Raw genomic sequence first — 27,653 nt, 5'->3', positions numbered from 1 at the left:
CACTATCAACTCCAGAAACCTTAGCTTCTGAAGGTTTAACTCCTTTGTTAGTTTGTTCTGGCGATCGATCCCATTTTCCACCCTTTTGACCAAAATTCAGGTTCAAATTTGTCGGGACATGTCGCCCTCCTGTTCCAATCGCAGCCCTCATCCTCTCGAAATACTCCACCGAACAAACCTGTGTTTTCTTTTAAGTTTATTCAGTCCAACCACTCGGTTGGTATGGTTATATTCATTGCAAAACTAGAGAATACATTTGGCAAAATAGGGAAAATTAGTGATTTTGTAGACTAAACCATGTCACATGTCTACATGGAAGGCATAAGTAAAGATGAGTCATATAGTGCATAAATTACATTTAAAATCTAGACGTCTTCAGCCTCTTGGAAAAAAGCATTAAGTTTTGGAATTTGTGGAATTGTAGATGAATTTTTAAACATTGCATTTATCGACTTCTAGGATATAAAATTTGGCCAAAGACTTTGAAGGTTTGGATCATGTTTTGATTTTAGATGGTCACTGGGTTTAGCTTACTCTGAGATGATCGAGCTACTACTACCCGAGGAACAGTGCTCTGGCCACATGACGTACTGAGACTGGGCAACGGGCGAACAGACGCAGCCTACCCTGAAGCTCTGATACAGTAGCCAATCTCCAGTCTACACGTAAAACTCATCTTAAATACACTATTTGAGTGTGTATACGGTAGCCAGTTTGGGCCGGTAAAATTCTGTATTTGCATTTGAAGATGACTTGTTAAGTACAATATTTTTTTTAAACAGTCATAGAGCAAACAAGAAACTGTTTTGAGAACTTCGAAATAGGAAACTTCTGGAATATAATACTGTGAAGTGATAACAAGCAAAAGATATTGAAGTGAACAAGGTAGCCCACGACAGAAGCGGAATTATTTTTGTGATATTAGAAACTTCATTTATTCCAAAACCTTGCAGTGCCAAATAAGCCTTATGTTTGATTTTTTAAGCTTTGAATGTTGTACATGTACTTCTTGTGAATATTGAAATATAAGTGATTTGCTGGTTTTCAATTGTACAGTCTCTGTCCTTGGTTCTTTCATTTTGGTTTCTATTCAAATTCACGTATTTGAACCGGGCTCAACCGAGGAATATCACTAGTCACATTTAGAAATTGTTAAAAATTTAAATCTGGTGGTGACAGACATTTTACCTCACCGATGTCCTGCAAAGAGACTGCTCACATGACAGGGCAGTCTTGACTTTGGCCACATTGATGCCAAGGGACTCCTCAATGGGACGGACCAACACTGGAACTACCTAACAGCTCCTTTGGTGAATCCACGTTATTGCTCACTTTTTGTTCAGACAGTATTATATCAAAAAAGAAAGACGAACGTGGCAGCTGCACCGCTATGCGTTGTGGGAGTATAGGGAGCACTACAGTTGATATAATTTTAAGGTACAACATTTAGGTGCATAAGGTGCATATTTAGCAACTGTTTGGGGTAGCTATGCATTTACAGACCCTCCCACATGTCTGTGGGGGAAGATCATCTGCTCCAAGATGGGATGCATGGTGGTCAACATTTTTGGTGTTTATCTAAATTTGTTGTTTTTGTGAAGAGCCTTGACTGTGCCTAGGGTATGCATTTATATTCACACAGTATTTTTTATGTGGTATAATTATTTGATTCTACTACATAAATCTTGACATGTGATCAGTGACCCATCAATCAGTTGTATAAGATGAAATAATTTATAAGGGTTGACAAGCATTGCATGTGCCATGAACAGCACTGCACTCAATCGGGCATTCTGTACACTGATTACCTCACACAATTAGTCTTTTTTTTCAGAGCCCAAAAGATTACGACAATGACAATAAGGACAAAAACAATTAAGTAGTAACAAATTTTGTATCTTACATTCTAGTTTTCATTGTGATCCCTCCAGAACCACTTTGGTAGGGAGTGCTACGTGATCCTCAATGCAATGTAGACTTGATGAAAAAGTAGTTACACGTAGGTAATGGTGTCTTGTCTCTTAACTTCAGTTAAAATCCATATGCACATCTCTAGTGTAAAAAGATGCATTGGCTGAGATGAGGCAATCAACATCCTTGTGTAAAGGTACATGTAGATGTGTAAGTGGATCACAGCAGTATAACGCATAGAGAGCAAAACTAAGCCATTTACCCACTTGGCACCAAGTCTTCATAAGTGGAAGGATGATCGTATATCCTGACAATAAAATGTTTCTCCTTTAACAGGAATTTGGTGTGGAGCGTATCAGCGACTTTGTAAAAGCATATGATCTCATTATTGGAAAAGTTGTTGGCAACATCAAGAAAGGAGTGGACACAGTTGTTGATCTCTTCAATGGTGAAATCAGCATAAGTCAACTACTTGACAACTTTGCTCGGTCATTTGACAAAATCCCCAGTTTCATTTCTGTAAGTATGTATAATGTATATTTGTGAGACCAATTTCTACTTGACTTACTGTCGCTAAATATTGGAAAAAGAGTAATGCGACAGTTTTAAAGATGTAGTTCAGATGGAGATGGGCAACTTTTTTATGAAATGTCTTTGAAATGCTTGAGTTGAACAATGTAAAGCACAAAGGCCTGGTTTGTTTATTTTATGCTCTAAAGTTAATACGTTAGAAATTTAGCTTAGTGACATAAAAGATTGGTGTTCAAATTATTATTTTACATATATAATGACCATTCGCTGCTATAGCATGTAATACATACAAACAGAATGCAACTTGACCTCACACCATCAAAAAGCTCTGACAAATTAAAAAGTCTCTAGTTATTTTATTCTACTGTTATCTATGTTATGGGCCATTTGCGGGATTGGCAACCAGATCATCTTGTTTCTGCCTCTTCGTCAAGTGTTTAGTAGGGGGATGAAACCAGACTAATGGTAGTTGCATTTTTTGGGTTCATTGTTACAGACAGTGACAAGTGCATGTACGTGCGAATAGAACTTTTAAGAAAATACAACAAAATTTAAGACTCACTGTTGATGCACGATAAAATGCTACTATTTCACAGAAAAAAAGACAGATTCAGACCAATTCTATATACATGTGTCTTTGCTAGTACGCTATGTCTTGTTAACATTTGAAATGAGATAAAGACAGAGGATTTAACATGAAGATTAAAATATGTTTTGTAAGTTTCTAAAAGATTGTTGAAAATAGGCTTTACTCAAAAAGTAATATATAGATAAAAATTCATTATTTTTCCAATTATAAGTTTTTCTTAGCTTCATGTATTGCCCACTTATTCATGGTTTTCATTTAAAAATAGCATAGAGCACCGAAGCAGATATTTTTGTTCAGACTCAGGGGCTCTTTTATTACTGACTAGTTTGAACACCGCTGTGCAGGTCATTAAGCAGTGGCTTGGAATTGTTTAAAATCAATGAGGCCCCTGAATCCAGACAAAAATCACAGGTTTTGCATGTAATTGGGTTTTACTGGCAGTGTTTTTCACCAGTCCTTTGATCGGTCCTTAGATCGTTTGTGAGAAATGTCAGTAGCTTGCGGAAGTGGGGCCTTCCAGAAGTACACGTATACTGAATTGGACTCATTCTATATGCTCTTTTCACAGGATTTGAGATCAGTGGCTCTTAGGGCCGTGTCCCGACTGGCTCAGTTTGACCCAGCCAAGCTCCCACCTTCCTTCAGAGGCGTCATCAATGTTGTCAACAAGGCTGCTCAGCTGTTTAGTGACATCAAGACAGATGTTATGGAATTCTACCAGGTTAGATTATGATTTTTTACTGGCAGTAATTATTTATCAAAGTGCAAAAATGTTATTACTGCTGTTGTTTTTTTCCTGAATTTCGATTCTGATTTACTTGGAAATTATCAGAGGTAAATTTCATTGAAAAATATTGCACAATGATGACGTGATTAATTACAGTTAAAATGTTGTATCTTTGTTTTGCATCTTCACGTTTAAGCTAAAATGTATCCCAGCACGCTCAAGGCAAACTGCCAAATAGTTGGATTTTTGCAGAACTTTTGCATCTCAAAATTTGTTGCAAAAAATGTATGTTATCTGGTTTCTTTCAGAGATCATTTATATAAAACTAATCAAGGTACCAAAGCTTAGCCTTAGAACAAAAGAATTGTGTGTGTAAAATCATTGTCCACCTAAATTTCCAGTTTCATGTGATTTAATTCAGCGCAAAAATTTACCGAGATTTGGCACTGGTTGATTTCAGTTCCCCAAGGGAAGTTGGAGGGGAGTTAAAATCAACTATAAACCATGTTAGATTTGTTTTACCATACCTCAGACATATCCAGTTGCAAGTACTGTTTCAGTAATGTGTAGCATGCAGAGAACATAGCTAGGGCTATGATAATGCATAAGTTACCAGGGAACAGTTCAGTGCTGGTACATATTTCCTGTTTGTTAAAAAGCAAGAATAGCAATTGTTACGTAATGATGAATGGACCAATGAGAGTTCAGCTTTGATCCTGAATATGTATGAGGCACCAGTGTGGTAATCATTCTTACTGACTAAACTTAAAACCTGCTGTAACAGAACTTATTCTTAACAGAACTTTAGAACTACAATACAAAATAGTTTGGGAAAATATTTACAACTGTTAGCTTAATACCTTTCCAAGCAGCTGAGTTGCACAACAAAGCAGTGACTGCTTTATGTAAATGACAAAGAAATGAATTTTTATTGTTTAGTTTGTACAGTTGGACTGTACTGGTGTTCCATGATAGAGAATTTTTGTTTAGGTCAAATGAATTTGTCTTCATTCTATATTTCAAGTTATAACAGCTCACAAATTCTGAACTTCTGTGTTTCCTCAGGCTGTAAGTGAGGCAATCACTGTTACTTTGCCCTTGGCAGCAGAACGGATCTGGAAGTCTATTGTTTCAGTTGGAGAGTCCATGATGGACTTATTGAAATCTCCACTGAAGGCCATCGGTGACATGTTCAAAGGAATCCTCAAGTAAGTTCTCATGTATTTATGGGTTGAGGGTTCTCAAGATGAAAAATCTGCCTCAGCAGATAGATTTAGATAAATTGCTCAGAATAGGGCCATGTTTCAACCTTTGTTACTGCGTTTGTGTGTACTTATGGGCATGTCATGCCCAATGATGATAATGTCACATTTCAGATGTGAATAGGACACTTTACAAAGAGCTGCATCTGACACTTGACGCTCGCTTAATCATATTGTTGTCAGTTGTCAGCGGCCAGATTCTTGATGTCTTTTTGACTAGTGAGGTATACATTTTACTCTACTGGGTTCTAAATTAAAAAACAAATTCATGACATTGGTAGTCATCAACAGTTTAGGCTATTAACATGTACATTTACTACTGTAAGGAGAATTGGTAATGCCACAATTCCAACTTAACCACTTGCTACCGGGGACTCCAATTTTGGGCACTGTGTGTTTATACGCGTGGCCGGGTCTCTGCCAAATCAGACAAAGGGAACTGGGCCTTGTAACAAAAGACCATACTCGGAATAAAAGACCAGGCTGCTGGGCATTACCAACATTTTTCACTCTCAATAGTGGAGATAATGCAGCCTTGTTTTGAAACAGTATACCATGGCTTGGGTCATTTAGTGGGAGCGATTACCACCAGGGACAAAAGCGCTCCACCACCGCAGTGATGAGCCACACAGTACCACTGCACAGTAATCTGGCCCCTACACAGTGGTTTAAGACCCAGACATTCGTCCTGATTCATGTTTTTCAATTTTCAACAAAAACCTTTTCATTAGAGTCTGAAAATCAAGTTTTAAGTGTAAAAATTATTTTAAAATTTCATGTTCTGATTCTGAGATATAACAGTTTTAACAGTCTTTGGATGCTATGTGTTCCTTGGGTAATCAAAACATATCCCACTTCACAGCAGTCAACAATTGTTAATTCATAATCCATTTGTAAGTACTTGGACATTGCCATTTCCTCATGTATCTTTAAGCTTGAAGCTGAGACATACTAAATACTAGACAAGCAACATGTAAAAGAGGACAGCCTGCAGTGTAAGTTCTGAGAGGAATATTCAAAGGCTAATACTTCATGAAAAGTTAATTGTTCAGCAACTGGTAAAATGTAATTTGGAGGTCAGGTTTTTCCTCTTGACTCTGCTAGATAAGAGTTTCCTTGGGCTCTGTGAAGTGGTATTGAAAGTTAGTTTTGATTACAGGTGTTTTGCTGCACAGGATTTCCCTGATATTTTTCTTGAAGAAAGAAGTCGCTATACACTAATGATTTAGGACAGTGTGCTTGAGACCCCATAAGTGATTCTCTAACCGTACTGCCACACACAGTTACTATTGAATGTATATGAACGCCCCACATTTATAACATGGTGTACATGCTTCTTCAAATTTGTCCCATTCTTTTGTTTTTATCAAACAGCATTAAACTGGCAGTTGATGAAATCAGAAATGCCAAGAAGCAAATACAAGAAGCCCTCTTCTTCAAAGGAGGTAAGACACACTTACTCTTGGCTTTAATTAAACTATTTTTCATTGCATCTTCATGCGCAGTACTTTCATGGAGTGCATGTAGTAAAAAGAAATCACTCACCAAGGCTTCTGTGTTACAAATTATCTGCTTTGCAGATCAGACACCCTACTGGTTTAAGCTGCCCAAGATCATCCAAAACATGCTCCAAGAGTTGGGGGAACACCTCAGCAACATCAGACGAGATCTTGCCACCTGGATAGATGAGGTTGACAGCTCGTCAGATCCCATCAAGATGTTGACTGGTGGCACAACAGACTCGGTAATTTTCCAGTTGCTTGTAAATGATGATGGAGAAGATGCTGTGTACTAGAGGTTTCAGTAAGATCAGATAACCTTTAATCATCTAAACTAGAACTACATTTCTTAACTGAATGCAAAATCAAACAAAATTTGTGTTCATTAATTGTGTACGTTTTGGATTATCGGACCAGTTTTTTTGCTGCTTTAACAAGGACTGTCAAAAGAACATTTGCCCTCACTTGGCACATCCCCTTTGTATGACAATTTGCCTTGTGCTAAATATGTTATTGGTTCCTATATACATATAGCTTCAGTGGTTCTCTTCTGGCATTTTTATGGATGGCCTGATATAATTCATACAATGTGCACTGCTTGCATTGGTCACCAAGCATGGACAGTATTTTCAACCAGTACTCAAAAAGCATCAATTACTTTTGACATTAAAGACAAGCACTCGTTTTCCCCATACATGTAGAGGATGAGATTTTGTACCCATAAGGAACAAGCAAGTTGATAGATCCCCGCTTGTGATGTGCTATTGTATGCTTGCTAAGTTGCTAGGGAGAAGAATTTGTTACCCACAAATTTGCATGGGTCACATTTCATGGCAGTAATTTTAACATCTGCAGTCACTCTTGATTTCAGTCACCTATCCACTTCTAGAGCCAATGATTTTCCGCTATGGCGGAAAACAGAATCAACACTTTGAAACCAAATCCACTGCTTGATACGGAACTTTCCAACTAAGAATGGCTTAAAAAGTAAAGAAAACTTTCTGCAAAGTACTACAAATAAATGCCTACCAAACCCTTTTAAAATGCTTGCGTTAATGAACGTATTATGCTGGGAAAAATGCTAAATTGCACCACTCCAACACATGATTGGGTTATCCGCACTGTGCTGGTACCGATACTTGCAGGCTTTATGGTGTGCACGAGCCCCTTGCGTGCAGCAGCACCCGGCACAGTACCGCTGCGCAGTTCGGTACACACATTGGCCACTCACACGTGCACCGTACTAGCATTGAAATCAAGGCACAAACAAGTTCATACTCACACATATGCTTGTTGCACACGCATGGAATTCAGTTTGTGAATCTGCATAGATGCCTTGAGACAAGGCTAGTAGTACCACATGGCAAAACGATGAAGCAGCAGCAGCAGCAAAATGGAAGACTAATTACATGTTTCTGGAATTAAACGAAACCTAGTAAGCTTGGTGTACCTTAGCTGAATGGGCCCTCGGAAGTGTTTGATGTAGAGTGAGGCTTTCAGTCACAAACATACATTTTAAGGCTCAGATTTAATGTTAGCTTTCTGAATTTTGTCGCACTACTGCTAAATAAGATGATGGGTCAGTGTCCAACATTAACATATTGTGATCAATGACTGTTACATGCAAGACCTATTCTGTGACATCACTGTACGTGTACTTCTATGTAATCTGATTTTATGCACAAGGAGTGGCACATTAATTGTCCGTTTATTTATTTTTTTATTCCATTTCTTTACCCAGGGTATGCCCAGACAGTTACAAACTGGTTTCCATTGGGGCCCTGCAATCATGTAGTTAGAAACTCACAAACGAAAAGTAACTTTGACAAATGCGACAAATAATAATATTTACAAATACAAACCACTAAAATATGATTCACATGTGAACATTTAAATAATCAAGGCATTAATTAACTGCTGATCACGGGATGGGCGAAAACCCCGCAAAAAATCCTACGGGGGAAAAAAGAACACAGGGAAACTCCCGATTTCGCTTCAACTAACACTGGCAACCAAGTTTACAAGTACAACCAAGTCCATTGATTAATCATAGTAAGTTTTTGATGATCATGGCCCGGCATGATCGCTCGCAGTGGGAAATATCAAGGGATGGGGATGCCGTATTTATTGGGTATTTTTTTTTAAATTTTCACTACGGAAATTATACAAAAGTTGGAAACATTGCAGAGTATTTCCAAACAGTATTTGTTTCTTTTTGGGGGGGAAGGGTATGGTTGGGCAAATGGTTTCCATGCATAGTTTAGAACTTGCTCTCCTATTTCATGCTTAGGAAGAAATGAAACGGAATTTGAATTTCCGTAGTGGAATTTGGGATTTGGTGAAATGGAAAGTACCCATTTTTGAAACGGAAAATCGTTGGCTCTACACTTCAATTTCATGCTTCTCATCTTGTATACAGTTTACAGTGAGGAAACAAGTCCAAGCTGAGATTGAGTCTATCTTCCAAGACCTGATGGGTCCAATGCAGCCCGTTGCAGATCTCTTGAGTCCCTTCTTTGATCTGTGTGACCATGTATTTCGTGCTGTTGGAGCTGTAAAGGAAGCTTATGAGACTCTCAGGGATGGGTAAGTAAATGTATGTGGACCAGCTAAATCTTCTGGCAGTGAAATGTAAAATGTGCATTTATGTCTTGTCAGTGTCTTGCTCAAAACAAATGCAGACAGAAGGTGCTAAGATCCAATCGACATAAAAGTCATTGGATAGGTAAAGCTTATACTCAAGATGATACACGTATTAGTTGAATAATGTCTTGAAGACATCATCACGCAATTTATTATCTAATTTTGATTATATATTATTTTCTTGTTTTGGTCGATTTAAACCTTGAATTTACAAGTATAGTTTGTAGCTGCGCAGAAGGATGTATAGAAGCCCTTGGGTCTGTTGTCAAATTGATGGATAGAAGAGCTGTCTATGCACTCTTTGAACGGTTTTAAATCTCAATTCATTCAAAATTGGGTCTGAAATTTAATCATTTTCTTACACCAAATATCTTTGAGTTTAAAAATTTCTAAACTCATCCACTTGCCATTGAACATTTTAACTGCTTGATTAAAATGAATACATTTGAAAATTGTGACCCGAATACAAAACTAGATTGGGGAAAGCAGATGATGTGCCACATCAACTTTTCAGGCTTGAAAAGGAAATCCTATTACTTAATTTTTTTTTCAACAATTTGTTTAAAAGTTGTTTTAAACATAAGTATTCTCTTACTTGCTTACCCCAAATTTAAACCTTGAATTTACAGGTACATGTACATGTGCTTGGTGCATAAGTGAACACAAACACAAATTTGTGATGCCAGATCAGATATTCGCACTGCGAATATGCAGAAGTTGAACCCATTTCAACTGAAGCCAAACTATGCTGCAAATCTCTTGTGACGACAATGTCGCTTCACTTTCAAATTCACCTGAAGTTTGAGCCAGCCTTAAGACCTGCCATGCAACGGGCTCTCAACCAATAAGAATAGCTAAACTGTGGGTATTTTTTAAACACAAATTAAAGTCATAAGCTTGGGCATGGGCTTGGTTGGGCTATTGTATTTTCAACAGCTAATTCTTGTGTTTTTTTCAGATATCGAAAGTCTCAAGCTCTTGTCATAAAACTGTTTGGGCCCAAGGCTCATGACATATTTCCCAGGAAATATAGAGAGCCTGGATCTGGTGCCTGTGCATCCGGAGGATTCTACCCAACGGACTCTGCTGGACAATATGAACATCAGGGTGTTGATCTGGAAATACCCGCAGGGGCAAAGGTGAATTTTTTATTTTGGGCATTGAATTTAATTACACTGTACACGTATAAAGATCAAGATTTCTTGTTAATTAGGGTTCCTGTGGTCATGGAAACCTGGAAAAATCTTGTAAAAAAATTAGTCCTGAAAAGTCATGGAAAATTGGGAAATTAAGGTGTCCTGGAATCCTGTTGTCCAAAAACAAAGTCAAGATCATGCAGGAGGTTATTTGTGGTAGGCAGCTTTTGATGTGATAATGGAATAATGAAGAATTTACAGGCTATCTCTGTCAGTCTTTGGTACAACGTAGCAGCATGCAGTGGCAATCTTCAGTTCATAATGCCAAACAACTTTTCCTCACAAAATGGCTTTAAATGACATGGAAATAGTCATCTTTTAGTCCTGGAAAGTCATGGAAAAGTCTATGAATTTTGTTTTCAAATTTTTGTTGGGAACCCATGTTTAAGTATTGCAAAAAATTTCACATAGTGTTTAAGAATACATGTAGCAAGTGATATTCAGCTTCAATTAAATAAAACAGCTATTTCCTGTGTGCAAAACTTGTAACAATTGTTAGCTCAATTCTTTTCTTTAGATCCTGTTTCTGAGAACGAGCAATCTGCTGATGACTATTAAATGTACAAATGGTTGTCAATAATTTGTCGCTTTGTAGTTGGTGGCCCCATTTTCAGGAGTCCTTTTCAAGAGTGAGGGCAAACCCAACCAGGTGACTCTCGTCGCTGGGGGTGGCGCCTTCCGTAACATCAGGATCACCATTGACAACATTGAACCCAACAGAACTCTGTCTGAAACCGATGGAGTGAATGTAAGCTGTGGTAGTACTGTCAAAAGTTGAAGTGGTCGTGTTTATTGTAATTAGACCTGTGGCTGTAAGTGGCAATGTTTGTTATTGGTTGTGATTGTCTAATTTGGACTCATCCTTGTCATCCTTGCTCTAGAGTAAATGCATTTAAAATATGCCCAAACTTTAGGTTTTCTTTACCTTGTGGTTATCAACAGAAAATCAGTTTTCCTGCATTGTGTTTGTGTTGAGTTACTTCCACTGAATACTGTAGAGTTTTTCATCAGACTAGAGGTAATGCATTAGAGGAGTTTTATCTCTACAATGTATACACTATATGAAAAGTCCTTATTATCTCGTGCTAGTGGTTTGGATTTTCCATTAACCCTCTTGGCATCTTTCACTAACTCTCGACGGAGTTGCACTTTAGATTGCCTGTGAACTTTGAGCACTACAGTCTGATTTGGGATTACAATCTTAGTGTGTTGAGTCCAAAAATTTCTAATAGGGTTTTGGCCCAATTTTTTAAACTGACTGATTTCTGGTTTATTCCTTTGAAAAGGTGATAGCTGGCACTGTCATAGGTACTGTGGGCCGGTCAACAACCTGCAGACCATCCAACTACATCCACCTGTCCATGAAGAAACTCAAGTCAAATCGCCTGGCGTCATTTCTGGACAGTGCCCTGGATGACGATCCATCAGCTGCCCAGCTGGCGGCAAGGGAGGGATACGTGGACCCCAGCAACTACGTGGCTAATAGACCGCTGACAATGCCCAAGTGGATTCAACAATGTGATGATTACAAACTGGTGTGGCTGGTAGGTCCTTAATACAGAACTGCAGGTGGATGTGTTATGTTTGGAGCCAGATTAAAATACTGTAGAGACTTTATACTCATATCAATATCATGGGGATTCCCCTTTCATAGGGAATGACAGTGTTGGAAGGTTCTTTACTGGGACGTAACAAGAACAGGACAGAGGATACAAGTCCAGAGCGCCAACCTCCCCCTGACATGACCACCGATAGACCTGACCCCAGCAAGATACCACCTAGATGGCCATCCTCTCTTGATCAAGCATTGTCAGAAGGTAAAATAAAGCAACCTGTTTCATCATTACATTTGTCACCTGAAATTATTAAGATATGGAAATACCAAGGTGCTACGTACGTACCACCCTCAAAATTGCATGCGTTATCCTAGAAGCTCATATTTCTGTTTCATGTCTTGCTATTCCAACTGCTACAGCCAATAAACAAGAGACTGAAGATGCACTTGGCCTCCCTCAGCCCCAAAAGGGCTCAGGTTCTCCATTCCAGAACTTCACGTTGAGGAACTTGAAGATCGGATCCATTCTGGCATTTGCCCGTCGACTTGGACTGGAAAAAACTGCAGATGAATTGCTTGCTGTTGTCCAGACAATTGTTGTAAGTTTGGTCCTCTAAATATCATTGACTAATTGGACTCTTTCAGAGTAAAAACTAATGAAATGTAAACCACCTCTTTTTAAAACTTTGTAGTCAAAATATGTACATGTACTGAACTTTTGCGTATGTAGATTTTACAGCACACTATCAAAGCTACGCAAGACAAATCTGAAGTAACAAGTGTCATCTGTGCACAGCCTACCAATTGTCTCTACCAGTGTAGAGAAAAGACCTACATAATTCCTGGTTCACATTCCATGTAAGCCAGCTTTGGACATGCCAATATTACTGAGTCAGTGTCCCCAGGGTCATGACCTCAGTCGATGTATTCCATATATTGACCATTCATCCATTCTTTGAAATTATATCATGTAATTATTTCCTTACCTGACACTCCCTCCTTAGAAGAGGTATCCATGTTCCCCAATTGAGAGGTACAAAAAATATCATTTTCTTCAACTGTAAGCTTATTCTAATCTGCTGGTTAGCTTGTAAATAAAATCGTTCTTCTCTGAAAAATTTTTCCTGGTTCAAGTTCCACTTAAATCAACAAGTGGACAGAGTTTGGTCCCAATCTTATTCCATAGGTTTAATCCCACAAATATATTTCCCTTTTTCTCCTACCTCTAAAACTGACCATTTCTTTGATTTCTTTTTTACCTTCTTCAAATTCCATTGTACAGTCACATGAATATTTCAAGTTTGCTGTCAGAATTCTTTCTGTAACTTTTTTGTCCTAATTGTAGAAACTTGTGAGCGATAAGCCCTGTGTTCTGCCTGAGTCTATGTCTGACGATTTGCTCAGAATTGAGCTTCAACAACGTGGCCTGAGCTCTCAAGGAGACAGGAAAACATTACTTCAGCGATACAAACAGCCTGACGATCGTAAGTATGATGTATGGTCGATGTATGTGTATCGTATTTAGTGATTAAATATCTTTGGAAATTAAGTTCCAACTGCCATGTCTTGGTTCACCTGGCGGTGAAAGATGTTGGTGATCTGAGGAGTTGGAGTATGATGGGATTCCCAGGAGAGGTTGATATATAGTCAGTGCTTATGTTAACACCTGTTCCAATCTCTGTGACAGTGTTACAATTGGCTTCACATTGGCAACTGCTTTTTGGAGTTGAATTCTGTCTTCAGCTTGCTGGGAGATAACAAAGTCTTCATAATCATTTGGAGAGATCAGTGTCAGAGAAAGTTGTTTGCTTTCTTTTTACCAATGCTTGATTCTTTCTTTCTGGGGCCAATTTTACAGAGTTTCTTATAAGCACAAAATTAGTTTAACTTAAGAGAGAAGAAAACCTTGTTTGATAAATCAGTTTACCAGCCAAAACTCCATGGAGTGTAGGCCTATATTGTTTTGCTCTGTATTCGTTGGCATAACAAGGACACAGAGTTTGAGCAGGTAACAGCAAATTTTGCTTAAGCAAATTTTGTGCTTAAGCAGCTCTATGAAAGTTGCCCCTGGTCCTTACTCAAAACAATAGCAGGGTAACTGTCATTATTCTTCAAACACACCCCCTTTCAAAGTGTTTCGGTGCATATGTAGTCATTGTCACTGGGCTTTAGTGGACAAGTTTATACTCTTCCCTTAAGAACACACATATACATGTATGTTGGGGGTCATTTTTAATGAAAAGATTGACCAGTGAGGACCATGCGTTCATTATTGGACCTCATCCAACAACTGGCATGAGCACAGTTTTTCTTATTTGTTTATGTATGTGTGTTTCCAACACAGCCAAGTAGCAGGGACTATTTCTTCAATTTTTTCAGGTTGTCCGCTACTTCAAGTTTCCTTGCCCAAGAATGTGTACTGTAAGATTGACCCAAGCTGCCTGGGTGTGGAGTGCTGCATGAATGTCAAACTCTTCATGGTGTCTCTGGCCTTCAAGGCGTTCATGCGTTTTGACCCGTGCGAGTTCCAGTTTGTCCTGGGAGTCAATTCCTGGAACCACACAATCCAGATCCTGGAGGCCGAATTTGGTAAAGTCATGCATCTGATCAGTTATGATATGCTCTTACTTTCCAAGATGTGAGAAACAACGAAAAGGGCCATTAAATTGGACATATTGAAATAAATCTTGTACATGATTTCCTTCCTCTCCTGACTTGTTTCTCCCTCAGGAAGAGAATTGGACTTGCCAGTGCCGTTTGACATACCATTTGTTGAAGGAATGCAGCTACTTCTCAGGTCTGTTCCTTTCCTCTTTCAATCTGATTTAGGAATGAATCTTGTGGAAGTTAATATTCTCCCCACAATCTACTTCAATTAAAGTTTTGTGACAGGTTCTTGTGTTATTTTGTACCCCTAAAACTTCATATGTGAAGTATGAGAGAGTATGTGAAAAACCAAGGTAAAATGAAGCATTGCTGGCCTGTCAGGTTGAACCTAAGGTTTAAACTACCATTAGGTTAAACTTAACAAGTCAGCAGTTCCTGTGGATTCAAACGTTTTGAAGTCCAGTCCTTTTGAAGTCACTGTGCATGTGAACAATCTCAAGAATGACTGTAAAAGGTTTTGCATCAGGGGCATTCACTTTGATTAAATTTTAAAGGTAATACACATTTTGCTTTTTGACATCATTTAACAAATTGCCCAGATTTGGGGGTTTGTAATCTATCTGCCCCTAGCAGAAGCACCCTTTCGTCAGTTTAAAAGTGCTATTGTTGGTCCGGAGTGTTCATTTTGTTGGTAGAGATGCAACTCTAACACTTGCATTTCATAGTCATTTGTGAACCAGCAATTTGCAGTTTTCTACCAAAGAAGCTTCCGTTGCTCAGAAAATTGCACCCTCTCTTGGTCCAGCTCAAAGCTGATAGTGTAATTCAGCAAGCAGAATTAGAAGCCATTACAACTCTGGTGGACAAGTGGCTCGCATGCATTACGTGCCATTTGGACTAATAGAGTGTTGTGATTTGCCAAATGCATGCATGCATCAAGTCCGAGAATGCCCCTCTACATCTGTTAGTGCATCGCCTTTGCCATTGCCGTGTCTCCTTAGTTGTCTTCAATCATTCCACTGACCTGTTTCATATTACCTGGGAAACACCCTGGCGATGCCCATGTTTACAAATCTTGCAAGCACTGGAAAGAATGTTGGCAATTCCTGTTTTCTATAAAATAACAGCAGTCTGGGTACAAAGACTTCACAGCTTGATTGACAATGTTATTTCCTTCGTTTCGAATATGCTATTTCACAATTATTCAGCAGTCTATGGTTTTGTTTTGTTTATTTGGTTTTCAAATGGATTAATAAGGTTGGACTGCCTCTTACACCTTTGTCTAATTTCACCCCTGATGTACCCCCCATGCAGGCTCACCATTGATAAGAGCCCTACTAAACTACTGGTCAGCATGTCTGTTGGCCTCTGTCCAAAGACCGGAGATGCAGACTGCTTATCATTCATCGACATACTGACAGATTCTGCCATCCTTTTACCAATTTGTCTTCCCAATGGGACCATCACATGGCCAGATAGTAAGTGATTTGATTGCAAATGTGTACATTACTTGCTCAATTTTCTGTTTATGAATACGCAATGATTGTGACATCTTCAAAATTATGTGTACGAGACAACTACACCAGACAAATAAAATCGGTCATATTGCTCATAGTTAGAATTACATGTGTAATAAAAGGTTGGTGATCTGGTGAAAACTTATGCAGTGCTGAAATATAGAGACAGCACTTTATAATACTAATGCTGCAACAAGTAATGATACTTTCTTGTAGTTGATCTTGAGGAATATTTCTCCCGTGCTAACCTGAAGAGGATTCTTAAAGAGACAGGAGAGGAAACACTGCAGGCTGGGGCAGAACTTGCTTTGAGCTACGCAATGGACAAGCTTGGCATACCGAAGGTATGTTTTGTGGCACAGTTGGAAGTCGTATAACAAACAAATTTATTCCAGTGTAACCAAATGACAGTTGATAACTGATCTGATTTGCAGTTGAGGCTTCCAGGAAAAAAAAAACATACTCGATCAACTACTTGTTCCATAGTCATCCAGTTTTCAGTTTCTTCGATTTGGGTTCTGTCAATGCCCCACGTGACCTGTTGTGAATCCACCATTGTCACAGGCAAACATAACAGCATCTTGCACAATATTTAAGTTGGGAGCTGTATGAAATGATGAGCTAGAAGCCAGTTCTTGATAGATAGGGTGACCATACAGTATTATGTTGATGTGTTGAAGCAACAGATACAAAACTCCAAAACCCATGTTCCTTTTACGTTAAACTCATTGTAAAAGTAGTGACTCTTAGAAATATATAGCAGTTGAAAAAGCTCAATGATTTAATATTATAAAAAAAGACTTAGCTAACAGTTTTTTTTTCCATCCACCCATGGCCACGAATTTCAACTGAAGGGACACTTTCTCAATATGGCTCCCTTGGATGCAGATGTGGTATACGCATACTGTGCACATGTGCATGTACACGTCAAAGCTGATGGCTGAATGCACGATCTAAACTGTTATTTCATTGGATGAAACACTTTACATCAATAACGAAGGGATGATGAAATAGTCGCCAATCAAAATAATTTTTGCATGGTCAGTTAGCTAATAAATAAATGAAGCTGCCCTGTGATTGAGGAAGTCAAAGAATTGTACTAGCCTGAGTTACGGCGCATTGAAATTGGGAAATAGAAGAGAAGGAGAGTGTAAACAATGAATTTACACACAAAATTACGCCAAAACAAGACAAAATGACGGAGTTAAATCAATGACATTTGCCATCTTTTAAAGATTTTTCAAAAGAAATATGTATCACAACTTCATAATACTCAATTGAGGAAGCAAAGGATTGACGCGCTTTGAAGCTATGGCAGAAAACAAGAAATGAGCCCCGATTTTTCATGGGTCTTTCTGTGAGGACAAGCTGCGCAGTGGGAAATGAATGCAAAGGAATTGATATGCATGATACTTTTGATCATTCCCCATTAGAGTATTATACGAAGTAACCAGAGTGCATACCAAAGTGCAGAGACATAGGCTAAATGAGAGATCATGAGCCGATAGAAGGCTTGTAGCTCAGTTGTTAGGATTGCCAGCTCTGATATTCTTGAACTAGCTCACTCCTTGTATATACCCCAGTTTAGGTTAACCCTCTTTAGGTTAGAAAACAAAATTAGTAGGTAAGATGAGTAGAATAATAGTGGCGTATTCCATTGTATAAGAACTTTATAACGCAAGCATTACTGTATCTAGGAGTTACTGAGTACTAAGGAAACCTGCCTAACACCAGCCACCATGAGTGATTCACAACTGATTGCTAGCCTGAAAGGCAGACAACTTGTAACCACAGGAACCAGGATGGAATGGGAAGCAAGGCTATCTGAGGATGACAGAAGTAAGCCATAAAAAAGGGAAGTTGTAAAAATATGATTATAAACGAAACTGTAACGGAAATAATGTGTAAATAATTTGTTTGTCAGTTTAAATTCTTAACAGAGGATATAAGTACTCCATGTAAGAAATGGTGAATGAAATGCTGAGAAATTAATTTGCCATTTGGCTATCTGTGTTTTTTGAATAGGAAAGATTTGGTAGCCCCTGCAATTGGCCTGAACTATTCTGGACTCTGTTGATGTGTGATAACTTGTCATTGATTTATGCAGCTTGTAAGTTCTTAGCCTTGCCAGTGTTTTCTCCTGAGCTGGCTCAGGTGGCCTACTGCTCCCTGAGTGACAACTGCCTCCGTCTGGACTGTTGTCTGGAACTCAACCTCCAGAAGTTAAAATTCCGCCGATCATTCAAAGCCTCCGTGGAGGTGGATGCCTGCGATTTCACCTTTATCATTGCATTTCAGCACCTGAAGTACAAGAAATTGCTACTGAGTTATGAGTGGGGTGAGTCACTGTGTGCTACCTACTTCTCAGAGTACCATTGTTGAATTTAATTCTCAGTTGTCACCACAATTAAGCATGGTCACTGGGTGAAGGCCAACATAGAAATGTCCTTAGTTCATTTATGATGGCTTGCTTCACGTTGAGTGTTGGGTGCTTATAACTGCTTATGAAGACTTGTGATTACTTGTAAAGCCATTGAAGTTCTTGATCACGATACTACTTGCTGTTTGTCCTGACAAGGCCTTGAGCCAATTATGCCATTTTGAAATTTTCAAAACATTCAGTACATACCAGTAGGTCCAAGTAGCTCTCTCCACATCTTGTTCAAAATCATGCACATACTCGTTGCAAAATGTTGCGAGCCTCAGCTCCAACATTGACAGTTTGAAAAGCTGTGCTTTCAAGAATCATTCCGGGACATTGTTATAGGTATTTACTCTAAAATGTCACTATACAAAATTAAGCCATAGCCATAAAGCAGCTGATTCAGACAGTGAATTCAGACTTCGAACGAATGCTGGTTTGAGTAGATTTTTAAAGACACAAAAGTTTTTAACATCTTAAGCTGTGCTTGTATTGTTATTGGAAGTGATTCATTTTCACCTTGTGATGTGTGTGCACTCAGGACAACTGCAGCAGCAAAACATTGGTGTGATTGCCCTGAAATATTCCATTGACAAACTGGATGCTGAGAAGGTGTTTAAGATCAACTTTGGGGCATCTGTCTGTCCCAGCGGCGAGGATTGCATCTTTGATTTAGACATCATCCAGGACTACAGGGTTCCCATTCCTGTCTGCAGCTCCAACTTTTCAATCTCCCTTCCAGGTAGGCAGGATGTAATCACAGTAACACTGCTTTCAGTGGTAGTGCCAAGATTAAACTATGTTTGGCTCTGAAGAACGCAGGATTTTGACAATAAACATTTGCAACTGGTATTTCCAAATGTTGAAGTGTTTTGCACTGTTTGGGTTTAAATCAATATTTGGGTGCCCTGTTGGGCGAGGATGAAATTGATAAGCAAGGCCTTGAATTTCAGCACTGGTCCTTGATCTTATTTTCAGCATTGAAATTGGTATTTCTATGTATTTCTCCACATATCCATCTCTATACATGTTTTTATAGTTTGATGTATACAACTTCCATTTGAGCAGTATTTGTATGACTTGCTCGTTTGAAAGATTATTTATAAGAACTACAGGAAAAGGAAGGTCCTTTTAAGTAGGAAAGTTTTCTAGTCTTTAGATTGAGCCAGATTTGTGGCTAGACAATTTCAGTCACATTCCCCACTTGAATGCAAACTTGATTGCCACCATCAAACCATTAAGTAACCCAAGAGTCCTGAATTCTTACATTTACCCAAGGGAGAACCCTATTATGAGTTTGTACTTCTTATTGTTCTTGTCGTCACCAATTTGCACAATACATGACAGACACAATTGCCTGCCTCCTTGTCCCCGTATGAATTTGATGTCGCTAATTCCTGTCTCATCTACAGACAAGTTCAAGAGAAATTCAATGAGGCTATGATATACCGTTGATCTTCTTTCATCTTCAGGAGGCAATACCCTGAGTGAGTTTGTGGCTGCAGTAGGTCGAAATGCTGGTCAGCAGGCGGTAAACATCTTTCTGGAGTACATTGGACTGAGGGATAAGATTAATGATGGACGTTGCAACACTACAGCCCTGGTTGCAGTAGATGAAGAAGGTAAGGGTGTGCATAATTTCTGTCCAGAATTCTTTTTGTCATTCAAGTTATTGAATTTTGTGATATGCATGCAAGTCTTTGCAGTACACCGGTACATGTAAATTTTTCATGTGTCCACGGTTTTCTGCAACTTCAGTTTCTTCACTTCACTTTCTTTTGTGTTACTTCCTGTTTTTAAGTCCATCCGCCCTCTTCCTAGGCCAATCCATCTGCACACACTTTCCCAGTGCAGCATGCTAGGATACATTTACCGCACAACTCATAAGCTGATGCCTTGAAGGCTGAACACATCATGTCTTCAGTAGAATAACACGTGTACATTTTGTCTGAAATGGTGCAATCCTGTTTACCGTAAATACTTGTGTGTTAAAACAGTCATTTTAATTTGAAGGTCAACTTCACTTTCTCCCAAAGTGACGTAAATGGTGTTGTATGTGTAATGTGGAGGAAGCCCACACAGTAATGTTTGCATGATAAACTGGTTACAGTCAATAAAAATGGTGGGAACAATGTCAACACCTAAGCCAGTGACTTAGGTGGAATAATGATCATTAAGTGTGTTCCTTTGACAACCTGAGTGCCCAGAAATGATTTAAATAACACCTGATCTGCAAGTTCATTCATCTGACTAGATTTTTTTCTGTATGTGTGCATGCACCTTCGTGTATTTTTGTATTTTTTGTTTTCCTGAATTTATGTTGATGCCTCACCAGTGTGTTGTACTTAAGCAGTTATCAAGTGTATGCTTGACCATTCTCTGTAATGAAACCAACAACACAGTGTCCTAGGCACTGTGGTTTGTAAGCCTGAAGAAACTGGTAGAGAGGAGACAAGGAGAAGCAGTTAAAGTTTTAGAGCTGGAAGGAAAACCCTAGATTAATCTTCTGGGTAAAAATCCTCAGAATCAGGTTGGAACTAAAAACCCAATCCACATGTTGTCCAAGTCAGGAATCGAACCCAGGCCGCAGAGTTGCAAGGAGAGGAAAGACCCATCACACCAACCTGACTCTTTCACACACTCTGGACTCTCCTCACCACAAGTCGTGTGCTGTTTTGCTCAGCCTATGTTTTTTTCCCCTCTGATACCCAGTTTGCACCGACGTAAGCCTACCAGCACTGTCAAATGGACTGACCTGTCAGCTTTCACATGGATGCCTGGGCATTCACTGCTGTGTTGAACTTGATGTGCAAGTCACCATACTGTCGGTCAATGTGTGGCTGATTCTAGACCCATGCGAGTTCATGATGTCGGTTGGCTTTGGAAAGTGGTCCTTGACATTCACCATATTTGACTACCACTGGGGTAAGTGCATCATCTACAAATGTTGTGACTGTCGAATTCCCCTGAATATAAGAAGCAATATTTTTAAGTAGCACTGTTGATTCTTCATTTAGGGAAATGTTAGCATACAGAACTTGTTAACAAACTTTGATTTCTCCAGATTTGTTGGGTTTTCACAGAAACTTTTAACATAATTATAAGGAACTTTTATTTTTGTGCAAAATACTGGTTGTCATGTCGACAGTGGAACAACTCTTGAGTATTTGCATTCAGAGCACTGTGCCTGACTTACAATGTTGTTAGAATCCTCACAAATCAATTGATCTTGTCATTTTTGCATTTACTGAAAGTCCTTAGTTTTTACCTCCAAATATTTTTTTCTTTGATTTGATTTTTTTCGGAAGAGCCATCTCAGACAACCAAAAATGGGGCAAAACATTACTTTTTGCATTTTATTTTTCTTTTGACTTTTTACAAATATATTAATTGTAAATTGTACAGTTTTTAAAGTTTGATTCATTTCATAATGTTGCCACATATTTTTACCAGGTACCCAGGAGCACATTAAGATTGGCAAAGCCTTGACCCTCATCTACACCATCGACAAACTGACTGAGGCCAAGGTGTTTGTGCTGGATCTAGCCCTGTCCCTCTGCCTGCCAGATTCAGAGTGTAACACGCCCTCTATTGACATCCTCAGGAAAACCCAAGTGCCGATTCCACTCTGCAGTGAGAATGCTTCATTCACTCTTCCAGGTTTGCTGTTTTTAGTCTGTTGTTTTCAAGTCTGTTGTGTTTCGCTCACTTTTTAACCAATGAAAACATAACAGCATAGGAAATATGTGGACAGCTCGAATGCCCAAATAGAAACAAAACAAGCTGTTAAAGGAGTTGACACCTTTGATTTTTTGTTGTAATTTCACAAGATTGGCTGATTACAGTGTGTAAGATTCCCTGCAAGTTAGGGGTCATCCATTTTTTGTCATCATTTTCACAAGCGTACAAAGCGTACTCTTTTTCCAGCCCCCCTCCCCTCTAAAAGAGTTCAGAATAAACTGATGATTTCTCTTTGGTGCCTGAGGACCCATTGTAACTCACAATGTATGGCTGTTAATGTGCAGTAGACAACCTGAGAATAGTAGCAGGAAAAACAATGTCCATGAGAGGCCTCGACATTCACGGTTTCTGATTGCTCGTGACAAATTTCTTCCAGTTTGGGCAAGTAAAAATTAAGGACATATTTCCCAATGGACAGGTACTTTTTTCTTTAAAATAAAAGTGTCCATTTTTTGTGGCCAAGAATAGCAATGTGTCTGTCAACAGTGAATCTGTCTGGATACCAAACCTCATTGCATGCACGGCGCAGTGGATTTTTTTTGGGAAGGTTGAAGAGTGTTTCACACGTGGCTGTGATTTAACGTTAGTGAATTTTGCCTGGTACTTGTTGGTGCTCTTTTTCCATATATATGACACAGGCAAAATTGTTGAGTGGTTAAGAAATAGCCATTGCCCGAGCTTGTATGAATGATGCATCAGAGTCCTCTGCATCCTCTGCACATACGCAATAGTTGGGGGGTGATAGTTGGCCCGTCTATGATAATTGTCATTTTTAACATGTTTCTAAAGCGTACACAACCAATTCACCCTCTCCCCCAGTGTCTGGTTTGTACACTCATGAAAATGATGACAAAAATGGATGACCCCTTACTTTTCACTAACTTGTTTCATGTTTGAGTCAACTGCTTTGTGAAAAATCAAGAAATCAGCCTGGCAGTTTCAATGATCCAAGATCTTGTAATTTACCTTGCGAAAAATCTATGAAATACCGGGCATTTGTACTAAGCGAACAACATTCACGGGGTCAGGGTGGGGAACGGGCATGACAGGTTCTCTTTCCCTCTAAAAAAAGAGCAGTTTTCAACGGCCAGGAGTGATCAGTTAATTTACCTTGGAGCATTGTGGGTTCATGGAAAGAATTCTTCCTGGAATTAATGTATGCAGTCAATTCATGTCTGTGACTCTGAAACAATCAGTATGTGCTCATGCCTGCGTGATTGTGCTTCTTGACCACACTTTCACGTCAGTGTACACGTCAGTGAAAGTCTAAAAACTCAATTCTTAGTTGACTAACTAATGATTATGGGCAAAGGGGGAATTATGTCTTGAAACATATGAGGTTTAACTTGTGGGAATCATACTTTTTGTTGACAAAAATCCTTTCACTAGGCAGCTTGGAAACGGCCTCCATAATTAGGACCAGACAATGTTCAAGGATGATTTTGAATTTCCTTTAAAATTTAACTTCACACTGATCCAATTTATTTTTTAGTTGATACCTTACACTCAGTATCCTCAAATTTCAGTTTACATTAAAGTTTGATGAATTCCTGCCAGTATATTTTTAGCTGCTTTCAGTGTTTATAAAACCTGTTCATTCATGGAGACTCTCACAACATCTGCAAACACAACACATGGTGCCTGTTAACGCATGTGGTGTGTGATGTGAAATGAACTGCTAAAAAGTGCGTATCATCATGAAAAAGGAGAACAAAATTTCTATTTTCGCAAAAACTACAGCATTCTGTTTGGGAATATTTTACACACGGACTGAAGCTGTCGTGGACTTTCTTTCAAGAGATTATACAATAGTCCGATTTTGTTTAAACTACCTTTGAAATAATCACATCCCAACAAGAGTCATACACAGAGTGGTACAAATATCAGTGTTTTAGTCTTTCTGAAACATAAATGTATTAGCAATAGTACTATGAAAAAATAAAAGAACCTCTTTGAAGAACTGTGATTGGTGCTGTTATACTGAAAGATAAATTAAGAAAAGCTGATTTATACAAATGTAGGCCTTATTTATTATTAACACTCAGAGCCTCACTTTCTACAGACTTACCCAAAATATACAATTTTCTTCATTCCACAGGGGATGGAACCGTTAAAGGCTTCCTGCAGGTGGTCAGCCAGAATACTGCAGATTTAGCCATAGATGCCATTCTGAGTCATCTGGGGCTGTTTGTGAGTCTTTTCAAAAAAAGATTTGTGTTTAAGGAACCTTTGGGAGATATTGACTTGCAGTGAAAATGTTATCAGGAGTTAGGACTGAAATCTAGTTTGTATTTCACTTTAATTGGCTCGGATTTCAAACCCTTGTATGAAGAAATAAGACACCTGATGTGGTATCTCAGAGTGCCAACTTGGCGAGTGTTGACGTGAAGACAGTATGGGTTCTCACTTTTTGTCATTCCTTGACATTTTTAATAGATCATCATTAATTAAAAAGTGGTTAGTTGCAGTTTTACATCATCATTTCTGTGTTGATTTCCACATGAGCCAATTCCCAGATTGGTTTCAGTTCTCCCTTCCCCCCTTTTCATTTTGTCCTGAAGTTTAAGAAACGGTTCAGACGTAGTTGATTTGAAGCATCATAAAGCCTGCTTTTTAATCTAACATTGTGCAAAACCAAACTCAGGCAAGCTCATGTAACTGTAAATGAACTAAATCATTGTCCACTTGCTATTTTGGTTAGGAATACATCAGTCGGGAGCCATGTGTACGTCCACAAGTCACACAGAATGGTTGGCAGAGACGTAAGTTCTCCATGATATCGGTTTTTCTGTTTTCCCCCAAAGCCTTTTTTTTTCATTGCTATTATCAAAAGGAAAATTTTAAAGAAAACTTATCCATAATGTTGTCATCTGCAACCACTTTAAACTTGCTTGGCTTCCCAGAAATATAAGCTGCATTCTTCCAGAGCAATCAGGTTGACAGATTGAGTCAAATACAACACGGAAACTGAAACAAATATTGAAACTTCCACAGTTTAATCGAATGTTCTTTTTTTTCCTCCCAGAGGCCAACTTTGCACCTATCAGATAAAAAACTTTGGTTCAAAATGTTTAAATAGTACTGTATTAGGTACTAAATGCTTACTGGATTGCCCAATCTTTTAAGAAATCCCACCTGCACTTAGTTTTGTTGCTTGACCCAATTATCAGTCACATGTAGCATACCAGGAAGTATTGGTTTGTATTATCATTTTTGTGTCTAGTTTGTCCACGGGAAGTCAGGCTTCCTCACCTACCCAGAAATCTCGTCTGTACCCTGCCAGAGAAGTGTCTCGGGCTTGATTGCTGTCTGGAGCTCCCAATCCCAGGAATCGCTCCCATCAGCACTCGGATCTCCTTCGTCTTTGATCCTTGTAACTATCATCTGTCTGTGAGTCTGGGCAGCTTCAGCCAGGAGCTGCAAGTCTTGTCCTATCAGTGGGGTCAAGAAGAAGAAGTCAACATTGGGAAGGCTGTTACAATACGGTAAGTGCTCAAGCTTGGAAGAAGACAGACACATTGTAGGGGCCCAGGTACTGTCATAATGAAAAGACACAAATGTAGATTTTAAAGAAAAACAAGTTTTGAGATAATTATCAAAGACGTTTCTCCTGTTTTAAAGCTTGCAAAAAAATACAAATTTGCAACATCTTATTGCAGTTAAAAACCCTGAAATTATTTTTTGAAAGGTAAACTTTTGAATGACCCTTATTGACACCGTGGTTAAGTAGCCAAAATCAGTAAGTAAAAATGTGCACTCATTTGTGAAAATGAAAATCAACACTTTCCTGCATTGACGCACTTTGTATTTTTTCCAAAGGGGGGGGGCATGCACGTTTATGCAATTGCAGTTGTAAATAAAACAAAGATGTGTGTCTATTCATGAAAAAATACCTCAATTAACCTTCTTTTTGGCCTTTCTTGGCAATATGTTTTGAACTTGTACAAGGGGCAATCAGATTAGTGTCTCTCCTTGAAAATGCAAAATGCAGTTATCAAGATTTATATGCTCCTGGCAAAATTGATGTTATGTTGACATTAATGATGTTTTGCTTGTGGGAGCACGCCAAAATGGTCAAGTGTAATGTTTTAAAAGAAAAACTAATAAAAAATTGAAATGAAAAAAAAAATCATTTTTATTACTGTTGCATCTCTTCTTCAAAGCAGGGATAATATTTGGGATTACTATAAGTTACTGTATGTTCTGAGTTTATTGATGATGTTGTTGATGATACTGTCATCACAAAGTCAGAAAGGGCAGCCAAGCTTAACATCTTATCATGAGGTAGTGATATAAGCCTTTTGCAGATCTAAACTGGTAATTTGCACAGCTCAAAACTTCAAGCATTGTAAATTGTTACCAGACTGCCAAAATGAACTTAGAGTAAAACAAAGAACCGTATTTGATTATTGTAGCTTTGTAAAGGTACCTCAATTCCATTGATTCCATTAGTTTTAGGATATTTATTTGAATCATACATCTACATATTTTTCCAGTGCTGTCACATGAAATGTCCATTTAACTGCAGCCATTTAACCAACATCCAGTTTTCAATTTTCCATATATCAAAATTTTATTTAAATTTGCCTCTGAACTCAAATTGAGCATACACTTGTATCATATTTTGACCACAACTGTGAAGTTGGATGGAGGAATAGCAAACAGGAAAAAACAAGTTGTGTTTTTTGTCCATTTTGCAGTATGACCATTGACAAGTTGGATGTAGAGGAGTCCTTTCAGATTAATTTGGACATCTCTTTCTGCTTGGACGGTGACTGTACAACCACACCGGTGCTCCGCGATGCATTGGTCCCCATCCCGCTCTGCAATCTCAATGCCTCCTTTGAGCTGCCAGGAGGTGGTAGCTTTGCTGGACTGGCCCGGACTCTTGCTGAGGATGTTGGGGAGTTGGCCATCCAGGCTGGCCTCCGAAAACTTGGAATCCAGGTATGATTTCTGGATAAATGTTGCCCAGCACAAGGCAGGACCACATGGTGTGGACTGCAAATATGAGAAAAGAAAGAAATTTTGCTTGATTTACAAAAGATTACAGGTAGAAGGAAAGCTGGTTACAGGCAAATAGTTTGAGAGTGAGACAGAAAGTGGAAAAATCCTTACTGAGTACTTGCCATCAGAACAGTGATGGTAAAAAAGACATCATGAGAATGCTAGGCAAGTAGAGTGCCCGGAAGTTAGAACAGGAGAAATCAGTGGTGAGATGCTACTAAAACACTTTCCACGGTATATTGGTTTGAGGATATTACTGCAAGCGGTGAAAGGGGGAGTAACTTATTACTGCCTTGACTGCCTGTTTAACTGTTGGTTCCTACCACATTCCACCTCACCACTCTGTGTTTTAATAGGAATTTTTTCACAAAATAATAAGTACAGTTTGCTATCTCAATCCACTTCGACTATCAGGATCCCCTCATCGGTTGAAAAGAGCTGCATTG

At 38.8% G+C, this 27,653-nt stretch overlaps 1 protein-coding gene across 3 annotated transcripts in view; it reads left to right on the top strand.

The window, feature by feature from the left end:
• The window catches only part of LOC110984422 (uncharacterized), a 163,940-nt gene that overhangs the window by 39,029 nt on the left and 97,258 nt on the right, over nt 1-27,653 (top strand). For all 3 annotated transcript variants that reach the window (XM_087145948.1, XM_087145947.1, XM_087145949.1), the window contains 26 exons: nt 2,248-2,430; nt 3,600-3,752; nt 4,824-4,966; nt 6,395-6,465; nt 6,601-6,764; nt 8,939-9,105; nt 10,121-10,301; nt 10,954-11,106; nt 11,645-11,902; nt 12,013-12,175; nt 12,334-12,512; nt 13,259-13,397; nt 14,293-14,502; nt 14,644-14,710; nt 15,835-15,998; nt 16,254-16,381; nt 17,735-17,876; nt 18,145-18,375; nt 19,001-19,201; nt 19,932-20,081; nt 21,172-21,384; nt 21,913-22,119; nt 24,299-24,390; nt 24,902-24,962; nt 25,424-25,685; nt 26,901-27,147. In XM_087145948.1, the coding sequence (XP_087002074.1) occupies nt 2,248-2,430; nt 3,600-3,752; nt 4,824-4,966; nt 6,395-6,465; nt 6,601-6,764; nt 8,939-9,105; nt 10,121-10,301; nt 10,954-11,106; nt 11,645-11,902; nt 12,013-12,175; nt 12,334-12,512; nt 13,259-13,397; nt 14,293-14,502; nt 14,644-14,710; nt 15,835-15,998; nt 16,254-16,381; nt 17,735-17,876; nt 18,145-18,375; nt 19,001-19,201; nt 19,932-20,081; nt 21,172-21,384; nt 21,913-22,119; nt 24,299-24,390; nt 24,902-24,962; nt 25,424-25,685; nt 26,901-27,147 (4,329 nt within the window). The remainder of the gene's footprint in view (nt 1-2,247; nt 2,431-3,599; nt 3,753-4,823; nt 4,967-6,394; nt 6,466-6,600; nt 6,765-8,938; nt 9,106-10,120; nt 10,302-10,953; nt 11,107-11,644; nt 11,903-12,012; nt 12,176-12,333; nt 12,513-13,258; nt 13,398-14,292; nt 14,503-14,643; nt 14,711-15,834; nt 15,999-16,253; nt 16,382-17,734; nt 17,877-18,144; nt 18,376-19,000; nt 19,202-19,931; nt 20,082-21,171; nt 21,385-21,912; nt 22,120-24,298; nt 24,391-24,901; nt 24,963-25,423; nt 25,686-26,900; nt 27,148-27,653) is intronic.

The sequence above is a fragment of the Acanthaster planci genome, linkage group LG14 (assembly GCF_054643075.1).
Source record: "Acanthaster planci isolate LZ-2023a linkage group LG14, COTS_SCS, whole genome shotgun sequence".
Classification (NCBI taxonomy): Eukaryota; Metazoa; Echinodermata; class Asteroidea; order Valvatida; family Acanthasteridae; genus Acanthaster; species Acanthaster planci.
The sequence above is the reverse complement of the archived record's forward strand: the minus strand, read 5'-3'. Positions and strand labels throughout refer to the sequence as shown.